Genomic DNA, 24,112 nt, shown 5'->3' with positions numbered 1-24,112 from the left:
GAGAGACACGCATCCATCAACTAAAATTGATACGATAATCTTGTCCCCGGAGCGAAAAGATTGCGCGAAAGCAAGCAAAGCCCCCGCCGGCCGGCCTGCTCGTCGCACGGCCAGTACATCCCGGTGCATGGCGAGGCGCCCCAGGGGTCTCGATCGCCGAGGGGTCACGTCTCGGCGGAACGAGCCGCGCGCTCGCCCACGGGCCGCGGCAGCGATGGATCGATCGTGATGGCCTGCCGCCGCGACGAGGGTCGAGGGCGCTGGAGGCCGGCCTCGAGCTCTGGCCGCAGCGCCGCCGGGCCCCGCGGGGCACAGGCGCTGTCGGTAACCCACGTGTCTGGCCGCCCGCCCCGGCCGACAACCGCGTCTGATCCGCCATGGCTCCCCATGACGTGGTGGGGCGCGCCGAGCCTCGCTTTCCCAGTTCTCGATCTTCTGCGGCACCGGTATCCGGTAGTAGGACCCCAAGGTTCGCCGTGGTAGGGTACGCTAAGGTTGACCTTGACCAGCTCGTCCGTGGACGTGCCGCGAGGGGCTGCTCGGCTCAAGGGGATCTTCTGCGCGGATCAGTACCGCCACCAGCGCATTGCGCTGCTGCACTATTGTTCACCGTGCTTGGCAACAAACAGATGCACGTTGTGGTGTCCCTCGCAGCTTATACCATGGTTAAATTTGGATGAAATTGGGATGCCTCCCAGCTTATGATGTAAGAACTGAAACGATCTCTGTCTTTTAAGTAAGACTGGAGCTAAGCCCTAAAGCTCAAAAAAAAAAGGGATGAAACTCCGATCCGGGGCAAACTTTGTGTGTGCGTGCGTGCGCTCTATGCTTTGTATACTTCTGTTTTGTAGACTTTGTATAGTGCTTTCATATAGTTAGGCCACTCTGCCTTTGCATCATCAGCACGAGTGGCTTGATTAAGTACCAACGGTCCTTGGAGAAGACAATTGATGGCACGTTGGATCAGTGTGGATATATGTGGTGCTTACAGAGGATCCCTGCTAGCTCGAGCGATCTCTTCCGTTGTCTGTTTCCTCTGCTGCATCAAGCTCTGGGGGCCCACGTGCACGTATAATCTAAGCCGGTCGATCGACCGAGGCCGATATCACATTTGGCGTGTTTCACAGGCGATCTTCGCCCCGTCCTCTCCTGACCCTTCGTAATCTCCCCGACGCCTGTCCGTTCCTTGTCACTGAAGCTTCGTGTTTCTTCACTTTCTCCCACAAAATAAAAAAGAAAGAAAGAGCGCGAATTCTTTTCCTCTGGAGAGGCTGATGAATTTTTTTTTGTGTGATTTTGAGAGGTTTGCCACGTCTTCTCTGGTCTGGCCGCGTCAAAAGAATCATCACCATCATAATAACTTTTCAAGCATTCTTAAACTACTAGCTGTAAAGTGATTAAAGTAAGTTGGCTCCAGCTTTCGTTGATTCTATGCGCGCGCAGTAACGTCGTGCATGTCATGGCGGGGCCACCCCGGGTTCTGGTGAGCCAGATGCCACGACCATATTGCCATGCATGCACCGCGTGGTTTGGCGCACTGCACGGGCATCGGACAGTACTAGGGCCCTGCATGCTAGATGCTGGTAGTAGCTTTCAGGTGGAGGGAAAGAAGAGACGCACGGTACAGCAGCTAGGGAGAGACGCCGCGTCGAAAGGTGAAAGTGAAAGTGAAAGTGAAAGAGGAACACACGCACGGGGCCACCCCCCACGTCCGTGAGCCAGCGACTCGGCGTGCAGCGCAGCGGGGTGGTACTGGTACACTAGCTGCTAGTACCAGTACGTGTGCCCCCAGCTTGTTCGACCAATCGCCATTGCTCACCTTGAATCCTAACGACCGATCCAGAGCAGAGCTGTTCCACCCCACCAAAGCTTGCGGCCATCCAAGAGCGTTCCTGCTGGCCGGCCGCGGTCTCATGATTCATCGCGGGGTACGTGGCCAACCCCTGCATGCTGCGCAATTAGCATCGTCGTCGTCTGGAAACAAACGGAGCATCGATCGTTGAACAAACTATAGAAGACGTCGACACAAGCACCCATCATTTTTACCCCGGGGACGACGGGTGACCACAGGAAATTCGACCGCCCTTTGCTCGCCTCTAGCTCGTCCTGGGCCTGTCCTGTTCTCGTCGATCGTAATTGAACTCTGAAGTAGAAGCTGCTGCCAGCATGCCACGTGGCGTGTCGCTCTCGAGCTGACACGAGCCGGCGGCCATGGCTCGCTGCAGCGCGATCGATACAGTACCGTCCAGCAGTGAGCAGCCCATCCGTGATCCATCACGAGACGTCGGTTTGCGCACACGTACAGTAGCCGGACGCCGACGGCCCATACCGTAGTATCCCCTGCCCTGTCTCTCTAACGGCTAACGCCTCGCCTCCCACCTGACTGACGGGTTTGTTCGTTTCGTTTCCTTCCCTTTCTTTCTCCTGGCAGCCAACAACTCCCTACTATTCCACTCCTCCTCTCCACATTCCTACGCCACGAGCCCACGAGGAGGAGGAGGAAGATGCTTCCACCAAACGCATCTCCCCGCCGATATTGCGCCGGGCCCGCGAGCGGGGGACGGAAAGGGCCCAGGCCCACCTTGTCTGCGCCTACCGGGCGCTTAATAATAAAATAAATAAATTAGTGGAGCTATCGGGGAGCCGGGCCCACGCGGGGTTAACGCTAATTCCCTCTACCGCCTCTGCATGCGGGGCGGGCGGTCGGGCCCGCTTTGATCATGCGACGGCGACCGGTGTTACCACGGCCGACCACGTCTTATCCCCATGGTAACGGAACATCTCTTTCTAATCTCCCCTTCTACGTGAGTAGCGGTAAAAAGTGAAGTCACGCAACTACCCTGCACGTTAGATTGACGCCTTTCTAGCTTCACCAGTAGGTCATTTATATAACTAGTTAAAATTCACACTAGCCAGGCTACTGTATGCCATGAGGGACTGTCGTAGATCCTGCCTCCTGCCCAGGTTTCGTGCTCTGATACGATAGTCTGATGGCTCTAGGGAAACCGGGAACCAAGAAACAGTTACTGAATTCCAATCAACAGTAAAAATCATTTGGCCTCAGTTATGTCTCAATTTGCTTTGCTGGGATGAACTCCTGATAGCTCAGCACCGCCGTGCCCGGAGCACCGTCACTGGAATGTTCGCCGGTGATACCTACCCGTGGCACGCCGATAACCAAAACAATTCGCCCTGCGCGAGCGTATCTGATCCCCGAGCCCGTAAAGAAACGGGAGAGAGAGAGGGAAAAAACAATCAAATCCTGAGGCTTGAGAGCACTGCAATTAGCAGTGGCCAGTGGTGGATGGTAGTGTGAGTCAGCGCACTCTGGCCACGGGACCCTTGCGTACCCCCCAGAAATAAACATCGCTTCCTCCCTCCGGTTCTGATGAGAAAGCGAGACGAAGGCGCCCAAAAGCCGCGAGAAATGGGGCTTCAGTTTCGGGAAATATCCCGGCCGGGCCGCGGCCTGGTGGTGTCGCTTCCCCTCGGCTGGTGGGCGCCCCACGCTGCCACGGCCTCCGGGGCTATTTAAGAAGGCGCCCCCCGCCACCATCCTACTCACCGCTCACCACCACCCCACCACCGCAAGCTCGAGGTCTGCAGGGGAACGAAGCGACCTGACCGATCAGCTGAGCTGAGCCGCAGATGGTTCCGCGGCAGCGGGAGGCTTAGCGTCGGCGATCGAGGACAGGACGCGGCGTGCCACATGTTGAGTGCGCAGACGGCGGCTAGCACCAGCAGCGGCGTCGTCGAGCGGGAGAGGAGCGTCGTCGTCCAGCAGGAGAGGAGCGTCGTCGAGGAGAGGCGGCGGCAGCCGGTGGGGGAGGACGAGGAGGAGCCGGAGTTCAGGGACATCCACGCGCTGAGCCCGCCGCCGTCGTACCGCAGGGGGCGCGGGGAGTCGTGGGGGTCCGCCGCGGGCGGGAGCAGGCACACGTCGATCCGCTCCGTCGGGAGCGACACCGCCCCCAGCGAGCCCTTCCCGACTATGAGCAGGGAGTTCTCGGCCATGGTCGCCGCCGCAGCCACCGCCACCGCCAACGCCGCCGCCGCAGCCAACGGGGCCGGGAGCGACGCCGACAGGGACGTCGACGCGATGGGGAGGATCGGGGAGGGCGACGAGCTGGAGGAGACCAACCCGCTGGCCATCGTGCCGGACAGCAACCCCATCCCGTCGCCGCGCCGGGTCCCGCCGACCCCGGGCGCGGACGTGGCGCTGGCCGGCACCGGCGCCCAGGGCCACGGCGGAGGCGAGGGCGGGGTGTCGGTCGGGCAGGTGAAGAAGGAGGAGGTGGAGTCCAAGATCGCCGCGTGGCAGATCGCCGAGGTGGCCAAGGTCAACAACCGCTTCAAGCGCGAGGAGGTCGTCATAAACGGCTGGGAGGGCGACCAGGTCGAGAAGGCCAGCGGCTGGCTCAAGAAGTACGAGGTAATTGATCACCGTTCCGCCGACCAAACCCCTCACTCAATCCGGCGACGCCATTTTGCCGACCCGATCGACCCTGAATTTCTGCTGCGCGCGTGCAGAGGAAGCTGGAGGAGAAGCGTGCCAAGGCGATGGAGAAGGCGCAGAACGAGGTGGCCAAGGCGCGGCGGAAGGCGGAGGAGAAGCGCGCGTCGGCGGAGGCCAAGCGGGGCACCAAGGTGGCGCGCGTGCTGGAGCTCGCCAACTTCATGAGGGCCGTCGGGAGGGCGCCCTCCACCAAGCGCTCCTTCTTCTGAATCCCTCCCGCCCTGCCTGGTGCTCGCCGTCGCCGGTGCGCTCGTTTTGTTGGGTTGGATCGTTCACCGCTTCACCCCATGGGATCAGACAGAGTGATCAGTGCCGTGCTAGCTGTGTGGAACGCTTGTTTTAGTGTTGTGTCCACATGTATGATCTGTAATCTTATTTCTCTTTTTTTTTCCTTTCCTATTTTGTGCTTGATATGGTATTGCAAAGTCGATGGCCAGGGCAGACAGGGAACAGAACACATGTCATAAGAAGGATGTGCTCTGCCTGAGTCTTGAGGGCAAGAGCTGCCTGTGTTTTCTTGGATTTTTTTTCTTTCCCATGAAGGATCGTGTATGTCAATATGAACAAGGTATCAAGTGAGTTACCGCTGTGTATATTTGCTTACATGCTTATTGAGCAAAGAAGTAGTGAATTCCATGAACATGGGGCAGTATTGAACTCCATGAAGAGTAATTGAACATAGGATGCTGACCAGCTTCGGTCGGCACATCAGTGTATCTGCTGTTCGATGAGACTATGCTGGTCAGTTCTGCTGATGCTCTATAGCTACAGTCGTGTGGTGAAGCTGTTCCTCCCCAGTCGAATGTCACCTCAACTCACAGTCACGTTGACATGGCGAGACTGGGAGAGGAACAGCGCTCGTCATCATTAAACGCATATAATGATAGGTCGTCTCCGTCTCGTTAAATAAACTCTGACCCATACTTCCAATCGGCATGATCGCAGTTTAAGAAAAGCAGGTATACACCAGGTTTGCTAAACAATGTCCGTGACAGGAAAGTGACCTTCAACTTAATTTTTCATGCGGGGTGTAGCACAGTGTACAGTACCCCACCAAAGATGACATGCGGTACCTTGCATGATGGTTTGGCAACTTGGGACCAGGATTGTAGACGCAGTATTTCCCTTTTATTGTTTGGCTCGGCATAACTCTATAACTCAAATTATTCTCGTGGGATACAAGCCTTTTTTAAAAAAAATGATGGCATGCATAATTGTTAGAAGTTACTGTAGAACATTTTGCATATACCATCAACCCCTAGCGAAGAGACAAAAAGGTAGTTTTGGTACGATAATACCTGAGACTGAGAATTGAGCCGCCTGTTTTTTGAGGTAGAAAATAGTGTCTCCCATGTCCCTTTTCCTCCTGGACTGCAGCGAGACCGGCGGGGGGATGCGAATCCGTGGATTCCTTGCACCTAGACGGGCCCTCGCATTGAATGCTGCATCTTTCGGGGGGCGACTTCGCCAGGCCCATGGGCAGGGCTAGCCCATGTGCGTATACGGAGCGCTGGCGGCGCGCAGCCAGGCGGCAGGCAGGCAAGCTCACATGTGAACAGAGTGCCGCCTGTTCTTCTGTTCGCTTGTGGAACATGGTGTGTTCCGAGGCTTCACCTGTCAGCAATAAGTGGTTACAAGCTCACGAGATTAGTGTAAGAAATTACATAGGTAACAGAGCAGCCTCCAGAGATAATGTACCCTCCAAATCATGCTAGAGTATCAGTGAAGGAAAGGCTCGAAGTTATGTCATACACTCATACCGAGTTTGTGTATCTATGCTTTTTCCTGAAAGGCTGCAATGCCCTGACCTTAAAAAGAACGACCAACAGTAAATAGTTACATCGGCGGGTGTTCGGCTGTAAAAAAAAGGATAATGTACTACACGAACAGCAGAACAGCAACCCAAAACCAAAGGCACGCTGCTCGGTATCATAGTATTTAGTAAACTGTTGCAGACATGAACATTATTTATGTACAGAAACTACTGTGTGACCTTGGACTTGAAACCATTGTCACTGTACAGGACAAACCAACTAGTGCAGCACGAATACGCTTCACTTTTCTCTGACAAGTAGATCAGTATTGCATAGCCCTATATAAGACTGCCAGGATGTTCTCCACTGCTCCCACCAGAAAACGACTCCAGAGGTTTTGGCAGATCATCCACACTGGCCAAAGGCTCGTCGTTCACGTCAGAAGCAGATGTCTCTGAAGGGTTTGGCAGATCAACATCTGCCGAAGGCTCGTTCACAGAAGAAGCATCCGTCCCAGAAGGGTTTGTCAGATCAGTCACATCAACCAAAGGCTCGTTGAAGGCAGAAGCATATGGTTCGGATGGTGTGGTAAGGTCGGCAACATCAACTAAAGGCTCGTCTGCAGCAGAAGCATCATCATCTGAGGATGAGAATGTACTGAACAATCGAGCTGAGCCAATCCCAGCGCCATTGTCAATGTCCTCCTGATCAGAAATTTGCGCTTCAGAACCAGATGATTCGGCAAGCAAGACTTCAAGGGACAGACTGCTCTTACTGGTACCCTTCGCCATGGAGGTCATGCCCAACATATCATCCTTCAACTCATAAAGCAAGTCACAAACCTTTTGCAGCTCTTCCCCAGAAATCCGTGTTCCCGTAGGACAATCTCCAATGTCTTCAAAATCTTCCACGTAATTTCTCGATGTGGCATTCGCTGAAACAGCAGGTTCTTTGGCAGGCGCCCCACTAAACGACTCCATACTACTCAAAATTGACCAGGAATGCATCACATTTGGTTTTGAGAAGGTATCATCTGGGCTCAAGTCCGAGCTGCTGTTCTCAATCCATTCTTTCCTGGAATCTGTAGCAGCAAACTGAGAAAATATGGAGTCCATCCCAACAGAGAGCCTAAAGCCACTCTCTGCATTCTTTAGGCCGCAGGACTTATCTGAGACAGCTTCTTTTGTAATGATATTGTGCCCACTAGCACCATTTCCCGGATCTACACTGCTTGACCCATCAAAATTTGCCCCAATGGGTACACTAGAATAATGCTTCCCCTCATCCGCATCAACCTCAAGTGCTTTCTTCACTAGAAGTTGACTGATATTTTTTGAGCTTTTATCAGCTCCAGCCAATGTTCTCTCAGAGGACAGTTTCTTAGGCCCGTCATTACCGCTGCATACCTCAGAAGTAACATTCTTACCAGAGCTAGCATTTCTTGCAGCAAGAAACTCTGCTAAGGATATGGCAGGTCTATTTTCATTAACTTGAACTCCATTATCAGCAGCTTCAAAAACAGTAGGAGGCTTAGGAGGTCCCATAGGTCCAGTGCTTATGGCATATGGCATCGTGTCCAAACTAGGACAATTGTTTTGTCCATCTACCTGACTTCCACTATCAATAGATTGCTCAACTGTATCAGGCTGTGAAGGGACATCCAATGATTCTGTGCTTGCAACAAATGACACCTTTTCTGCATTAAGATCAGCGTTCTGTTCATTTATCTCAGCCTTGCTATCCAACATTTCCTTTGAGAGAGAAGTATGTGGAGTTGCATCAATTTCCTGAAAAGATCTGAAGGTACCAACCAAATTTGCATCACATGTACCCAGAAATTGGTCGGCTGAATCATCTTTAGTGGGCTTCTCGCCCATGTTTTCAGGAGAAAGGGAACAACTCAAGGAATCATTAGTATTTTCAGCACTTAAATTACTGGCAGTGCAAACAACAGGTTTCGAAGATGATGCTCCTTTGCTGGAAGTGAGTAATGCCTCTAATGCGGAAGCCAATGCACCATTGATAGATACCGGTTTTTTGCTCTTGGTGCTGTCAACAGTGCTTTTGCTCAGAGTATCATCATATTGTGTGTTACCATCATCATGATCACCAACTTCTGCTTCTTTCTCTTCCTCCACATCTTCGTCATAATCATCATCGTCATCTAGGAATTCAGGAACCTTGACAACTAAACCTGGGGAAATCTTGCGCTCCTTTTCAGAAGTTGGAGCACAATAGACAGGTGAGGAAGGCCCATCATGAACGTCGCCACCAGTTAACTCAGGTTGAGCAATAAAATCAGGGACCTTCACAAGTAGCCTTGGCAAAACATTAGACCCACGGATATTAACCTGGTTTTCACTGGTGGCGTTGTAAGAATGGGAATCATCAGAAGAAAAATCTGGCGCCCTGAAAGCTAAACCAAGCTTCCTGTCAGTTACAGCAGCAGGAGCACATGCTTCCTCCTGTGAGTTAGTCATATTAGATATACCATCTGATGCTGATCTATCTGCAGAAGAACCTCGCAAAGACTGCATCTCCACAGAGAATGAACTAAACTGTTCCTCCAGTCGCTGAAGCCGTGCCTCAATGCTACCGAGGGGCTTTATCATGCTGTCTTCAAACCTAGAGCAGTATAATTCCATCTTCTCAACCTTAGATAGCAGAGTATCCAGCTTTCTCTCAATATTATGATTATAAGGAGTAAATTCCTTCACAAGGGGATTAGCAAGATGACCCGCGCCTGATGCTTGCTGGTCCTTCACTGATGGCGCTTGCGTGCTTTCTGTTGTTTGTACAGGCAAAGGCAATGGTAGAGAATTGGTGTCCTTCAACTGGAACTCACCTTGGTTGCTTTTTTCATTAGATACTGTTCCACTGTCAGCAGAATTTATTACACTTTCTATCCCTGATGGCTTATGATTATCTGTGCTACTTAGCCCTGTTTCCTGCATAATCTTTTCAGATGGGTTGCTCTCTTTCATGGCACGATCTTGGGTAAGTTGAGTACTTGATCCATCAGAAAAGTATCTCTCATCAATTTTCAAATTTCTTGATTTAGACATTTGCATAAGTCCAGGAACAAGCATAGCCATCAAAGAACTACCACCCATGTTTCCAGGACCTGTTACTGAATTATCATTGGTAGATTCAACAGGGTCAGCAAATATGCAGATCTCCTCAATGTGCACTGATGTCTTTGACTGAAGTGACAGAAGACGGACAGTAAGAGACACACATGGGCTCACATCAGTCATCTCAGCAGTTGCTTCATAGTGTGCCTGCATTACACATAGAAAACAAAAGTTTAGAAAGACATTTTTACTACCGTATAAGGCTCAGCTGGTTGTAACTTTGTAAGTCCTGCTGCTCATCATTCCCACTTCTCTATAATATTTCCACTTGAAAAAACATAAAAGTTTGGAAAAGAACTCTACACTACTTCCTAACAAAGAAACACACGCCTTATCTTAGCCGACAAACTCACACAAGAACAGATCTAGTTATCTGATTTTCTCTGGTAATCACTGCAGCCAAATATCATGTATTTCCAATAGTTGTCACCCAGCAGCACCTCCTTTCACTTAAAACATATAGCTAACATTTGATATCTCCCAGTTCAGCAAATCTACAATGTGCATTCGAATCTCTACATGCTGTTGCCTGTTGAGGATTGGAATGATTCAGCAGGTCTATGTCACAAAAAGGTGCAGCGCCCAGTTAGTAAGAATGTTACAGTTGAAGCCACACCCAGCGGAAATTTATGCTCTGAATACTACACAACATTTGTTGTGAAGAACAAAAAAGAAATTACCAGAGTATTTTCTTGGCAGATTCTGATTGCATTCCTTTCTTGAGCTTCGGGCATGTTATTTCCCGTAGGAGATTCTGGAATTTTGACATCAACCCAACTCTCTTCATCACTGCTACTGCTTACATTTTTGGTCTCCTGTTCACGCTTGTCACTAGTTGGAGCACCACCAGTCCGCTGAGACATACTTTCATCACCACAGGGCTGTGGTTCTTTAACAGCAAGTCCACAACGGACAGTGCATAGATAATCCTTGCCGGTACCCTTTGCGTCAGTAGAATGGTACAGTTCATAAATCCGAGCTGTGCTTCGCACATATACCCAGTGAATCTCATACTTTCCCCTGAAATTAACTGAATAACATCCTTGAATTAGTCTTGCACATAACAAAATGACTTGAAATTTATCCATGACAGGTACAGAATGAAATGGAAACCAACTGCAAATATGTAGACAGAATGGGATGCAACCGTCTACCAACTTCACACTATTATTATAGGCTTCCATGGAAATTCAACGGTTCAATAGAAGATGACAAAATCAGGTATGACGCTCTCAAAGTGGAATTGGGAACTTCACCATAACAAGTGTTAGATGCGCATTCCATGATGAAGTAGAGTACAATCCAAAACTACCAATTACTGGTGCTATGATCACGGTCCACTACTCCAATATAAAATGGCATTGTTCGCCTAACTGCCATTTAGGCCAATTACAGGGCATGTAAGCGCTACACAGCAGCCAGTCGTATCCAATTAAATGATAATCTGGCTGATTAGCTGGCTAATGAGTCGTTTTTTCTGACTAATTGGCTAAAAATTTGACTGACCGACTCGGCCGCTTAAACGTCTAGGAGAACAAAATGGACCGCTATATCTCACGCAACGATCATTCATCAATTTTCGTACCAATATTCCAAACAGGGTTTGGGCATCTCAACGTCTCGTTATAGTAATATAGTTTATTAGTAAAAACAAACAGTGTGTAAAATTAACAAAGGAGCCCCAAAGCATTCATATGGTACTTCCTGTCCAATGGGATCACAGCAATAGAACTTCAGAACCCGAACAGAGTTGGCCAGTTCAGTTTAGCTAGTACCAACCTAGTAGGGTTTTATCCACATAGACGCTGTCCAACGCAGGTAGCAACACAGAAATTCCCAACAACGCCCGCATCTGCACCCGATCAACGACCCGACTAGCGCAAACACATCGATTCACAACAAAACCTCGCAAAATTTTGACTAAGCTAGTACTAGTCCTATCGAAGGCAAAGCTAGGACTCACCAGTGACCTCGCAGGGAGGGGCGTCCCCGTCCCCATCGGGCTGCGGGCGGGAGAGTACGACACCCGCGAGGGTGGCCTCGGCGTCCTCGTCCGAGGTCTCGAACGAGATGGCGTCCTCCACGGCCCCGCCGCCGGGGCCCGGCGCCCACGTGCTGATCGCCGTCCAGGGCCGGCCGCCGGGCCCGTCGCCCCCCGATCCCGACGCCGCCATCTCGCACTTCCACGCGTTGGGTGGTGGTGGTGGTGGTGGTGGTGGTGGTGGAGCTGGCAACGGCGGTGTTGCGCCGGTGCGTGCGCTCGCTGCTCGCCTGTGGCTTCCGGATTCGGTCGGGCGATCCAGCTTTCACGACACGCGAATCTGGTGACTGTGTGGTCTGTGGATCTCGTTTCATGGGCCCATGTGGTCTATTAGGCCCGTGAACTGACTCGAAATAACATGGGCCATGAGGCCTGAAAACTCCGTTTGGCCCATTTACTTCGTCAAATCGTTATCCACACCCACGCGCTCGGTCCACCGCAGGTCCTCTGCTGACGCTTCCGTGTACGGCCTCTGCCCTCTGGCAAGCGGCATCGATGCAGCAGCCAGTCCGCCCGCTCGCCGTGAGCGCCGCCGGAGGAGGAGGCGGGTTCTCGGCGGTTCGTCCCCGGTCCTTGCGTGAGTGGAGGGGGAGGACGTGTCGCAAGGTAGTCAGCTTCTCGTCGTCGGGGAAGGGGGGTGAGGAGCAGGCGGTGCCGGGCGAGACGCCGGAGGAGGCGCGGCGGCGGCTGGCGGAGCTCGACAAGCTGCTGGAGGGGCTGGTCGAACCCAAGATGCGGCCGCCGACGCCACCTCCTCCTCCGGGTAATTCCAGCCTCTCTGCCTACCCTGCTCTGCTCATGTCGACATGTCCTGTGCTAGTAGGCTCTGTACGTGCCCGGTTTCCTGATCGTGGTCTGTATAGTTAGACGAATTCAGTTGAACCAGTGCATATCCGCATATATAGGCAGACAAAAATCTTCATCGCGGCCAACAATTGATGCTAATATTTGTTTACACAAATCTATCTATATTCACCAAAACGATAAGATTTATTTTGTGAATTGTCAAGCTGGCTAAGACATTCAGTGATTCGGAAGAGATGGACCAGTCCTCTGTAGTTTGTACTGAAACTTCGGTTGAAAGTACACTGAATTTTGTGAAAGGTCATACGAGCCTCCAACATTGATAGATGATTCCGTGCTCAGTTTGCAGTACTACTCGTGCCCGTTCTAGCAGCTGTACATGAGTGCAGATGAAACTGTGCTGTAAGAAGTTTGTATAGAAGCACCCTTCACATGTGATCCAAAATTCTAATAATGCCTAGTAAGTATAGAAGACTCACTATTTAAAAAAACATGTGAAGCATTTCTTTTATGAATTTCAGCCAAGAAACTGTACTGATTTTCAACCATCTGCAGTTCCCTATGACTGCACACAGGCTCACGTGTTTGAAGCCAGTTCAATTTTCTTACGGGAGCCAGAGAGAGCACATTTATAGCGAAATGCATTTTTCCAGTTTCAATGACAGTTCTTGCTCATTCACATCGTTTAGCAATCCACAACATCTTATATAATCACTGTTGTTTGCTTGAAACAGACCCCTACTTGGACCGAGACATGATACTGGGGCGGGGATCCACTGATGAACTACCGGATATATCTCCAACATACGTAGCATTCTCGACGCTGGCACTTGTTATCCTCACGATATTCACCAACGTCATGTTCAATCTGTACATCAAACCTTCTGTTGACGGCGCCGATCAACCCGTAAGAATTCAGAGAGTGCCTCTAGTAAATCCAGCAGATCAGCAATTCGAGTAGCTTCTGCAGAGGGTACAGTTATGTTATAAATGTTTTTTTTCCAAGTGGAATCAATGGAATGTTTAATTTTGTGTGTCCCCTCACTCTAGCTTCTTAGTTTTCTCAAATGAACTCCCTGTCCAAAGATGAAGCAACCCCAAAAGGCTTTTAATACATGTTAACATGTACTCTGGTAGCTTTGACGTGTCCGGTATGCACCTCCATTTCTGATTTTCATCTGCAAGCCTGCATGTGGATAGATCAACCATGCCATTTCTGAATCCTGAGAACCAGATCTAGCATACCAAACGCAGCTTATTTGTCAGTTAGAATAATCAGGGGATCAAGGGTGACACATGGATCCGCAGTTCCCTTTTTTTAGTTGGAAGAGTTGCAGGAAATTTTGTGATTGCAACTGCTGCAGTAACCGCACTGGGGGGACACCAGAAACACCGACACGAATGAGGCGTCAAACGGTGGTCAAGTGAGTGGGGTAGGGGCGCTCTGGTCCCCCGAGATCCGAAGTCTTCTAATATGCCCTGACTGAATTTTTTCCATCAGTTGCTGATTTTGGCTTTCATTACGTATTTTTCCGCTCCCTTTCTTTGATCTGGCTTTTCTCCTTCTTTTAAATACTGCATCTATTGTTTGCTTGTGGAATTCCTTTGCTTGTCGGCATCTTTTGTGCTCCGGTAGAGATGGAGCTTCCTCGTTCACACAGCTTTCACTAAAATTGCTTTCCTCTATATCTCAGATACTAGATACTGCATCTATCCTTTAATTTTGTCACGTATGTTGTCTCAACGATAACAGTAGTACCAGTACACTCTGGTTCATCGTGGCTACAGAAACATAGCTGGGTTTTTTTTTGGAGGGGGGAGGGGGGGGGGGGGCGGAGGCTACAGAACAGAACACGTTCACTTTTCCTCTAACCTTTTTCTTTCGCGGACGACAGCACTCTTTTGCTCTTTATAAATCAACACAAGTCCTCACTCGCCCCCGTGATTACCCGTTGTTTATTCCGTCATCCTCTTGGCCGGTCGAAATGCCGCAGGCCTTTCTCTTATTTTGTTCTCACACCTGTCAGCGATCGATCGTTATTCAAAGCGGAATCTGGTAACATGCCGACTAATCCAGCCGGAGTGCCGGACGACGAACATGCTCCATCGTCCTCCCTCGGGCTCCGCGACGGCCGCAGACACCCAGCTGCCGGCACCGCATGTGCGGCGTGCCCGGTTTTTTCAGTTAAAAGTACCCGCTAGCCGAGCCGAATCTACATGGCACGGGTACGTGTCCGTGTCCGGCGTCAGGGCGTCCGGCTCCGCGGAAGCTGCGGCAATGGCGGGGAGGGTCAGTTGACTGCAGACCGGAAGCGTGGCCTGACCTCTCCCGTCACGCTAGGTGCTACGGGTTCTAGCAGCAAGATCTGGAGCCGGAACCCACGTCCACGTCGCCATAATTTGGAAGCCCCGAGAAGGTTAGCGCTGCCCACCGCGCGCGCCCGCGAGCCCTCCTCTTCTCATGTGCGCGCGTCGCCTCGCGCCCCCAGATCCATGCACCTTATCGGGAGGCCGCCGGGGCCGCGGGACAAGTGTCCGGGCCCCCCGTTGGGACAGCCCCCCCAAGCGCACGTCGCCGCGCCCGCGAGACCACCGCGCTCGTCGGCACTCGGCGCCTCGGCGGTCGTCGGCGCGCATGCCCGGGCGGCCCATGCGCGCGCGCCCCTCGCTTCGCCAGACCCGGGCGGGCGGGCGCTCGCTCGCCCCATGCGGCCGCGTGATGGGTCTCGCCGGCGGCAGGATCGGGTCGACGATCCGCCCGGCGTCTTCCGGGGATCACACGTCGCGGTCGCCGTTGCTGTCACGAAGTCATCATACGCCCCGGGGCCCCGGGGAGGCCCCGGCCGGGATCGCACTGCCCGCGCTACCGAGCAAACGTTTCCCACGCTGTCGGGGTCCGGGTGCGAGCGGGCATGCATGCATGTGTGCGTGCGTGGCTCGAATCAGACGGTAATAATACGGCTGTGGCGTGGGTGCGGCCGGGCTGGCGTCCGGCCCCGGCCTGCCGCGGCCTGCCCGGGCTTTACCCCAACCGCGCGCGCGGCGAGCCACCACCACCACCGTGCACGGCAGGCACACGGGGCCTGCAAATCGCGCAGGGGTGGGCGATCTGCGCTGACGATGACGTGTCGGTGTCCCAGCCCAGCGCCCCCTGTACGTGTCTTTCACCGCTGCCGGCTGTCGACCCTTGGCGGCTAGTAGCAGTAAGCTTTTCTCTCCGGCGCGCACGTGACGGGTGCCTGACAACCGGCTGCGGCCTGTCATCCGGTTACTTACCGCGGTGGAATCCTGCACTCCTGCAGTCCTTCAGATCTCGCCGCCGACCGGAACGTCTGCGTTCACAGCGGTGCTCGGTGCCTGGCCTAGCCGGTGCGTGCTTTTGAACTTATCTCAGCTTGGATCCGGAGCCGGGGGGTCGATGAGACCAATCACGAAGATGCCGCCTCACTAATCACGACAGGAGCGGGTGGGCCACGACCGGCAACCGTGCTTTCAAGTCACTGTGCGCCGGAGCAGCAGAGTGATTGCGAGCTTATCCTCCATGGGTTCGCAGGAGCAGCAGACGCGCCCTTTCCTTGTACCCTCGGGACAGTCATCATGATCCATGCAACATCTGGTCCTGCGAACAATTCTCCCCGCCGTGCATCGCGGTACAGCGACACACAGTCCCTGCTCGGTACACGATCCGATCCAGCCAGCTCGAGCCATCGCGTTTAAATGGTTAGCATTGATCGCGGCGCTGCGCCGCAGCGTGCACGCTTGCCGAACTGGCGGGTGACGGACCGGAGCGCAGAGCACTAGCAGGAGCAGGGGGGTGATGGGCATCTCCAGGCTCGAGGCCATGTGGTGCGCAGCTGGGTGATATCGATCAGGCGCGAGCATCAAGCAAAGCCAGCCAGCATCCCGCCTGCCCGCGCCCCGGCCAGGCCAGCCCGGAAAGAAAGGTGGCCGAAAGAGTCCTCCCCCTTTTCTCGCATCGCCACCGCACACGCGATCAGGGTTCAGGCCCGCCCGCCCCCTCTCTCTCCTCCACATGCGCTCTCGTGTGCGGACTGAACCCTGTCGGACGCATCCATGCCCCATTATTTAGTCGTCACATGGGGGCTGCCCGCCTCCGTGCGCGAAATAGCACTAAGAAATGCGTAATGCCCTTCGCCTCTTCGGAAATGAAAGCTCGAGGTGGTACCGAGGCGATCGAGCGGCGAAGAGGGGCCGACGAGCTTTTGCACGTTGCGGGTAACAGGTTCAGAGATAAGAGTGAACTGATCCGCATGCGTGGCGGTTCCGACGCCACAAAACGTTCGGCGCGTGGCCGTGTGTTGCTAGTACTGGTACTGCTCATGGACTTCACGTACGTCCTGCCCTCACCATGCGTTGCAGCCTTGCGAGACCGGGGTGGAGCTGTTGACCACAGTCTCACAGTGCGTGCATGCACCGAATGTAGCGCGCGCCCCCGAGCTGACGTGCCGCCCTCGCTGTGACACTGTACCCGGGGATTACTCCCGTGAAGAGTACGTGCGTGCTATTCAGTGTTCACAATCCCATGCTTAGAACCGAAAGAGTTAAAGCACGCGTGCACGCTGTCCTTGCACATTGGAGAGAGCATACATAAAGCTTCGCAACTGTTTTCCGGGTAAAATAAGGCCCAAATGCTCTCATGTTGACCGATAAACTAAACAAACAATCCCGACGAGAAAACAGTGCATCCCTTAATTGTCCCCATTAATCCGCCTCCTGCTGAGCATAACCAGGACAAGCGAATCCAGGGCGGGTGCTAGCTAGGCGACGCCCACCTCGGTTCCCGGAGATCGCCACGCACATGTACGCGAGTTACTACCGCGCCATGCCATGCCCACGCTGGAGAGCGCGAAGGGCGCAAGCCGCAGCTCCCAATCGCGCGGCGCCGGCGAACGGCGAACCCACTCGGAAACTTCCCTCGCGACCCGGCCGGGTGCAGCCGGGCCGGACCCTCCGGTTGTCCGGTTGCAGCCAGGGGGATTCAGCGAGCGGAGGACCATGCCACGGTGGTGCTCGCGATGAACACGGCTGGCGGCCTCGGTGTCCGCGCACGCCCCGGTCCGATGGTGGGTGGTCAAAAAAACCGGGGCGGGGTGGGGCGAGGAGAAAAGAAAGCGTTTATCCCGTCACGCCCGCGCCCTTTTTATAGCGGCCTCGGGCGCGCCTCACTCCCGCACTCTTCCACACACTCGAGACTCGAGAGCCAGCCAGCTTCCAGCTTCCAGCTTCCAGCAGCGCACGGGCTGGGCTGAGCCTGAGAGGCACCACCACCACCACCAGGGATAGGATGGCGCCTACCGCCTCATCCTTCCTCGCCGTCTTCCTGCTCGTGGCGGCGGCCGCGTCGACGCCGGCGCGGTCGTGCGCGCCGAGCGACCTACGCGCGCTGCTGAGCGTCAAGCAGGCGCTGGGCAACCCGGCGACGCTGTCGTCGTGGAGCCCGTCGTCGCCCAACTGCTGCGGGTGGGACCACCTCCGGTGCGACGACGCCGGGCGCGTGAACAACGTCTTCATCGACGGCGCCGCCGACGTGCACGGCCAGATCCCGTCGGCGGTGGCGGGGCTGACTGCGCTCATGTCGCTGTCCCTGTTCCGCCTGCCGGGGCTCACGGGCGCCATCCCGCCCTGCCTCGCGGGGCTCTCCAACCTGCAGTTCCTCACCATCTCCCACACCAACGTGTCGGGCCCCATCCCGGAGTCCCTGGCGCGGCTCCGCAGCCTGGACTCGGTCGACCTCTCCAGCAACAAGCTGTGCGGGCGCATCCCGGCGTCGTTCGCCGACCTGCCCAACCTCCGGTCGCTGGACCTCCAGCACAACCAGCTGACGGGCCCCATCCCGGCGGGGCTCGTGCAGGGGCAGTTCCGGTCGCTGATCCTGTCCTACAACCAGCTGAGCGGGCCGATCCCGCGCGACGACGCGCAGGACGAGATCAACACGGTGGACCTCTCCCACAACAAGCTCACCGGCGACCCCTCCCACCTGTTCGTCTCCGGGCGGCCCATCGGGAAGGTGGACCTGTCGTGGAACTACCTCGACTTCGACCTCAGCAAGCTGGTGTTCCCGCCGGAGCTGACGTACCTGGACCTGTCCCACAACCACATCCGCGGCACCGTGCCGGCGTCGCTGGAGCGCCTGTCCACGCTGCAGAAGCTGGACCTCAGCTACAACAACCTGTGCGGGCCGCTCCCCAGGGGGCATGGCGTCATCAAGCACGGGTGCAAGCCGTTCGCGCACAACCAGTGCCGCCACGGGACCCCGCTCGCCGGCTGCCAGGACCTGTCGTGAGCGCGCCCCGCCGCCGGGCGGATCGCTGCTCGCGTGCGTCCCCGTACGTGGCCGTGGTGTGTGGTGAGCGGAGCACGACGGTGCTCGGTGTTCTTCTTAGCTATAGACAAGAGAGTGCGCTGCGTGGCGGCAATGCCGATCTCGAGCAGTGAAAGCGTGTACGTACGAAACGGCAGCTGTGTCTGTGTGCTGTGCTGGAGCGTGTGATATGTACTGTGTATTTGGTATGGATCCGATCGGTTCTGATGTATCAAAAGAATGTTACTAAATGGTAATTATGTTTGCCTTTTTTTTAAAAAAAATAAACTCTGGTTGACAGTGAAGTTGTGTTGTGTGTGTGGCCGGTGAAACCAGAAGAGTCCTCAGGTCGGATCAGCAGTTCTACTCTGATCTGTCCAAACTGTGTTGGGGTCGTCGGAGCAGAGACGGACAGTGAGGACAGAGTAGCTTGGGCTCCAGGCTCCAGAACACGAAGAGAAATCCCTGGGCAAGTGAGCATTCAGCATTGCGCTCGGTGTCCGCCATGTACCTCGGCTCGGTATTACAGCATGCTTGGCACTTGCAACCGCTGAGTACTTGGCGCATGCCTTGGTGCTTCGTACGTAGTACCGGTGATGCCTTGATGTGTAAAGCTGCCAAGACGTACGTACCCGATGCCATCGAAGGGACAGGTCTCGCTCTGCTTCCAACGGTAAAAAACGCTAGCTGTTGTAATGGGGCTCCAAACCGGTAGGCTCACGATTTGAAATGCGAGGAGGAGCAAGCTGTTGTTTCATTGCAGGAAGGGCAGCCAGGCAAAAGGCCAGGAGCGAGCCAGCGACAACGGCAACTCAATTCAAATCCCGTCCTTTCTTTTTTTTACCAGTAACCATTCATTTCTACCTTTTTCACCCATGACCCATGGCTATCCGTTGCTGATTTATGACACGAGGCAAAATAATGATGAGGGTATCTTCACTTCTTCGGTGGAAGTGGTCCGGGCACAGCAGAGTAAAAACAAGGCTGCAGAGATGGGAGAGGTGGGAAGGCTGGGCGAGAGGGGGCGAATTGAATTGCGCGAGACCAGCGTCCAGAGCGCGTGCTCGTGAGGGCAGGGGACGCCATTGGAGGAGTGAAGGGAGCCTAGGGATTGGTTGGCCGCATGACCCCCGGCCAGCTCCCCGCGTGCATGCAGCGCCTGATTGGATGGCTGGGCAGGCGGCCGGACCTGGCTTCAACCGTACAGACCGGGCTGGGCTCGTGGAAAATGCTAGAATCGGCCCTTTTTGCGGGCCTGGCTCGCGGGAGCCAGGTATTAACATGCTAATGATGTTATTAGTATATGATCAGTATACATTAAGTAATATTAATACATTTTGAATTAGACTAAGATTTATAAAGCTAAAATAAAACCATTAAAACGCAACTCCATAAGCTAAATATTATAAAATTATTTATTTTTTCTAATCATATCTCATGCTACATGACGCATACATATAGCCAAACATCTTCTCTTCTCAGCCGGGCTAAACACGTACAAACAACCAAGCGTGAGGATTTGCATGCACTCAGCCGGACTGGACACGTACAAGCAACCAAGCAACAGATGCGAGCCAGGTTAGGATCACGCGGGCAACCAATCAACCCCCTGTGCCTATCTGACATGGGGGACCGGAGGCAGCGCAGCGCAAGCATAGTTGGTGGCTGCGCATGAGCGAATGTAGATGCACGAAAGCTACAGTGCTACACAAAAATCTTTCTCGCGCCTTTTTTTTTTATTTCTTTGGGCCGGGCAACGGGTGCCTTCTCGGCCCCTGTCCTCCTCGTTTGATTGTCTCTGTGATTGTAACGGGCTTTTCCATATCCTGACTGGGCCATATACTTATGGACCGTTTAGTAAGGCTGCGGCTTTTCTAGAAACAACTTTTAACTCTAGTTTTTTTAATGGAGCGATTTCTCCAGTGGAGATAAAGTCGTTTTAAAAAATATTTAGCAAAATAATTTCACCTTGCTTTTCATAAATGGATTGGAGAGAAGAAGTCGGTTGGAGCAACAAAACTATAGTGGAAGCTGTTTTGAACTTTAGCAACAGCCAACGGCTTCTTATATGGAGCCGTTTCACAACTATCCCTTGGGTAGAGCTTCAGCTGGAACCGGCTTTGGAGCCGTTTTGGAGCTCGGCCACAGGGGCTCTTAGCTCGTTAGATATATATTTTGGGCTCGAGGCCCGAGATTCTTTCCCTCCATTTATGATGTTGGTTATTATATTTACACGCCTTTTCACAAATGCATGGATCGGCGACCTGGGAATTTTTTTAAAAAAGGGGTTAAAAAAATAAATTCGAAAAAAGGGTGTCAATTTAGAAAATTTCTAAAAATGGGTACCTCCCGCCCGATCAACGGGCAGGAGGCGTGGAGCCGGACACCTCCCGCCCATCCAACGTGCGGGAGGTGCCAAATCCTTTCCCAGGCCCCTCCCGAGGGCCTCTTCGCGAATAAAAAAATTTCTTATTCGCGAAGAGGCCCCTCCCACGGCGGCAAAGGCATCCCACCCACCCAACGGGCGGGAGGTGCCCTCTTTCTTATTTTTTGTTCGAAATTATATTTTACAAACTATTTAAAATTCATACTTTTTGAAATACAAGATTTATTCGCCATACTCTTTTGTATACATATAAAATTTTAGTTTAATTTTACGAAGAAGATTACGGTATCTAAAAATCATATAAAGATGGTTATGTGATAACGTTTTGCAACGTAGAATCCAAATATTACGATAGTACGATACATCAAGCCATTAAAAATAAAATAGTATGATAAAAAAATAGTTTAAATATACAGAGTCCACCGAATCAGGAGTATCTACTCCGCCTGTCCCGGTCCTCGCTCTCTCTTGTTCCTCCCCCCTAGTCCTAGACCGTCGGCGTATGTACCCCTCCGAGTAAGTGAGTGTATCTGCAGCACGGTGAGGACGAGGCGGAGGAGGCGCCGGCGTGAGCGGATTATTCTGGGACTGTAGAGGTGGAGCGTCATACGTTTGGGAGGGGCCAATGATGTCTGGCCCGGCGCCGCCGCCCTCCAACTCCGACAAACTGACGGAGCCGCCATCCCAGTGCGGCACACCAAACTTACCACTGTGTGCAGGAGCTCCCATCGATCACGCATGTTGAGTAAAGCCTTGAGAATACGGAGCAGCTGGCGTCGAACCTGACGGGAGAGACGTTCCTGGAGCATAGGCGCCAAACGTCTGAGGCTCCATTCTTGCAGAAGGAGGCCCCATTGCCGTCGAGTGCATGACTATAAAAACAAATAAAATTAGTCGTGTAAATCAAAGTTGATCGAAATAGCAATTATAAAGGACTTACAAGTGGCATCAGCTCCCAGATCAAAGCGTGAGTGGTATGATTTATGACGCACTGAACACTCACAGTGTGTGTCTTCTGATTAATCCTTAATCCGCTCATTAACCAGTTGCATAGGAATTCAAATGTCCTCTCGTGCGGTCTGGTAATTTCTCTGACCGCACAGTTGAATCACTTAAATCTACCCCATTCGGCCCATAAATCACATTTCATTCTTCGTAATATATACTAAAAGTACCCTTCTCGGAAGACATATCTGTCAATTATTAATAAACTACTTATACTACGTATTAATACACAACGACTCTAAGTTTCAGCGATTCCCAGATTATATTTTCCAGATTTTAAACTATTCAGAATATAAATTATACTAAAAATAATTGAAAACACTAAAAACTATTCTAAATATAACTACTCTAAGAAATATTTGCTAGGTTATAGTTATTTTCAAGTAATTATACGACTAGAACGAGAATATACCTCCAAACCGACATGTGAACAGGGTTTCGCCGCTTACTCTCCTCTCTTCCTCTCCTCCCTTTTCTTTTTTTCCTGATTTTGCTGAATATAATGGGAATTTAGGGGGCAGGTGGGGGCTTATATAGGGGGAGGGGAACCTCCCGCCCGCCCAACGGGCGGGATGCCCCTCCGCACTGTAGGGGCCCCGATCCTCCCGCCCGTTGGGCGGGCGGGATGCCCCCGCGGCTGTATGAGGGGCCTGAAGAAAAGTTTCTTATTCGCGAAGAGGCCCTCGAGAGGGGCCTAGAAAAAGATTCGGCACCTCCCACCCGTTGGATGGGCGGGAGATGTCCGGCCCCATGCCTCCCGCCCGTTGGTCGGGCGGGAGGTACCCCTTTTTGGAAAATTTTCAAATCAGCACCTCTTTTTGAATTTAAATTTTTTTAACCCTTTTTTCTAAAAAATTCCTTGTTGGGGCAGGATATACTATGGGCTATGGCCCATTACCTTCCAAATGATGTCTAGTCTAACAACCTCTGTGATCTCACGTACATGGGCCCTACGGGCGATGTTAGCCCACGTATACGGCATATTTGCAGCTGCTGAATGTGCGTGCGGATGCTTTGGATCTTAAGTGCACTGCGTATTTGGCCCATTCATCTTTGCAGCGATAAATTCGCGTTCTCTCCCTCTACCCTTCTGTTTCAAAGAAGCTGCGGTCCCTTAAAAAAGTACGAGAAGAAGAAGATGCCGCGGCCCCCGCGGCAGCCTTCAACAGCTCGCAAATTTCACAACGTGCTCAACTGCTCATTCCGTTTCGCTCCGGCCGCTAGCGCGTGTCCGGTAGCACGCCCACGCGCACGGCGCCACCAGTGCTCCACTGCTCCCTTCCGCGGCGAGCCTTTTGACCCTTGACTCGGCAAGCGGCGCCGGCGACTACTGCACCAAACAATACTATTCTCCAGTGCGCGCGCCTCCGACGAACAGCGTAGGTTTGACGGACCTTGGATGCCAGGACTCGCGGCGGCTTCTTCTCCTCATCTGCTGGACTTTGTTCTTTTCCCATTTTTAACCACGCGCTCGCTCCGCACATGGACTGCTACCACCGGCGGCATCTGAGTAGGGCAGCCACTGCGCGCGTCGCCAATCATGTTCTCGCCGGCCGTCCAAATCACCACCACCCTCCCTGGCTGACCACAGACGCTGACCGCCACCGCTTCCTCTTCCTCGAGTCTCCGGCCGCGCCGTGGAGGCGTGGACTCGTTTCTGGCAGGCAGTGGGCGCGGACCCGCTGCACGGCTGCAGCAACAGCAGCCTGATGCATATCCGTTATCCAATTAGGCCCGTGACTACGATTCGCTGGACACACCGGTTTCCTAATCGTCCGGGAGTCCACGATGTGAACAGCCACATCAGACGTCAGCTCTGTCGTCGTCGAGCTACACGCACGGCTAGGCAGGGCGCCAGAGCGCGCGCACGTTTGCCCGTCGCCCGTGCCATGGGAGCGGGGCAGCAAAAACAGGTGACCGACGTCGCAGACGTGTGCTGCTGTTGCCTGCTGCCACGGCACGGCACCGGCCGGCGTGCGTGTCACACGACGCGTCGGCTCACGGGAGTCGCGGGACGGCGAGGTGTGAACGGCCGGGCCGGTCGCGTCCCTTTCCCTGGTTCTGGTTTCCCCGCTCCATGGACGCCAGCCGCCAGGCTCTGCCAGGGGCGCTTCGCGGGGGCAGCACTGCAGCCAGCACCAGCAGCAGGA

At 53.4% G+C, this 24,112-nt stretch overlaps 4 protein-coding genes across 4 annotated transcripts; 3 read left to right on the top strand and 1 right to left on the bottom strand.

Annotated features, from left to right (window-relative positions):
• Positions 1 to 3,545: 3,545 nt before the first annotated feature.
• On the top strand, positions 3,546 to 4,875 carry LOC112883283 (remorin 4.1-like). The gene is made up of 2 exons (XM_025948565.1): positions 3,546 to 4,432; positions 4,531 to 4,875. Exons 1-2 carry the CDS (start codon positions 3,710 to 3,712, stop codon positions 4,723 to 4,725), a joined length of 918 nt encoding a protein of 305 aa, XP_025804350.1. The 5' UTR covers positions 3,546 to 3,709; the 3' UTR covers positions 4,726 to 4,875.
• A 1,450-nt stretch (positions 4,876 to 6,325) lies between these two features.
• LOC112880506 lies at positions 6,326 to 11,691 on the bottom strand. The gene is made up of 3 exons (XM_025945149.1): positions 11,368 to 11,691; positions 10,085 to 10,434; positions 6,326 to 9,551 (listed from the first exon to the last, which is right to left on the bottom strand). The coding sequence occupies exons 1-3, from the start codon at positions 11,576 to 11,578 to the stop codon at positions 6,609 to 6,611; spliced, it is 3,504 nt and encodes a 1,167-aa protein (XP_025800934.1). The 5' UTR covers positions 11,579 to 11,691; the 3' UTR covers positions 6,326 to 6,608.
• Positions 11,692 to 11,873: 182 nt separating this feature from the next.
• LOC112881868 lies at positions 11,874 to 13,363 on the top strand. The gene is made up of 2 exons (XM_025946767.1): positions 11,874 to 12,208; positions 12,984 to 13,363. The coding sequence occupies exons 1-2, from the start codon at positions 11,941 to 11,943 to the stop codon at positions 13,208 to 13,210; spliced, it is 495 nt and encodes a 164-aa protein (XP_025802552.1). The 5' UTR covers positions 11,874 to 11,940; the 3' UTR covers positions 13,211 to 13,363.
• A 4,081-nt stretch (positions 13,364 to 17,444) lies between these two features.
• Positions 17,445 to 18,698, top strand: LOC112881723 (polygalacturonase inhibitor 1-like). The gene has a single exon (XM_025946554.1). It carries the CDS (start codon positions 17,555 to 17,557, stop codon positions 18,551 to 18,553), a length of 999 nt encoding a protein of 332 aa, XP_025802339.1. The 5' UTR covers positions 17,445 to 17,554; the 3' UTR covers positions 18,554 to 18,698.
• The last annotated feature ends 5,414 nt before the right edge of the window (positions 18,699 to 24,112 follow it).

Source organism: Panicum hallii, chromosome 2, assembly GCF_002211085.1.
Source record: "Panicum hallii strain FIL2 chromosome 2, PHallii_v3.1, whole genome shotgun sequence".
Classification (NCBI taxonomy): domain Eukaryota; kingdom Viridiplantae; phylum Streptophyta; class Magnoliopsida; order Poales; family Poaceae; genus Panicum; species Panicum hallii.
Note: the sequence above shows the minus strand (reverse complement) of the source record. Positions and strands in the feature narration are given on the sequence as shown.

Bases quoted from the DNA above. Each gene is read 5' to 3' on its own strand.
- LOC112883283 (XM_025948565.1), top strand. From the start codon at position 3,710: ATGTTGAGTGCGCAGACGGCGGCTAGCACCAGCAGCGGCGTCGTCGAG. The intron at 4,433-4,530 runs GTAATTGATCAC...GCGCGCGTGCAG, and splicing joins GCTGGCTCAAGAAGTACGAG to AGGAAGCTGGAGGAGAAGCG.
- LOC112880506 (XM_025945149.1), bottom strand. From the start codon at position 11,578: ATGGCGGCGTCGGGATCGGGGGGCGACGGGCCCGGCGGCCGGCCCTGG. The intron at 10,435-11,367 runs GTGAGTCCTAGC...GATGTTATTCAG, and splicing joins CCCTCCCTGCGAGGTCACTG to TTAATTTCAGGGGAAAGTAT. The intron at 9,552-10,084 runs GTAATTTCTTTT...TGTGTAATGCAG, and splicing joins TCTGCCAAGAAAATACTCTG to GCACACTATGAAGCAACTGC.
- LOC112881868 (XM_025946767.1), top strand. From the start codon at position 11,941: ATGCAGCAGCCAGTCCGCCCGCTCGCCGTGAGCGCCGCCGGAGGAGGA. The intron at 12,209-12,983 runs GTAATTCCAGCC...TGCTTGAAACAG, and splicing joins GACGCCACCTCCTCCTCCGG to ACCCCTACTTGGACCGAGAC.
- LOC112881723 (XM_025946554.1), top strand. From the start codon at position 17,555: ATGGCGCCTACCGCCTCATCCTTCCTCGCCGTCTTCCTGCTCGTGGCG.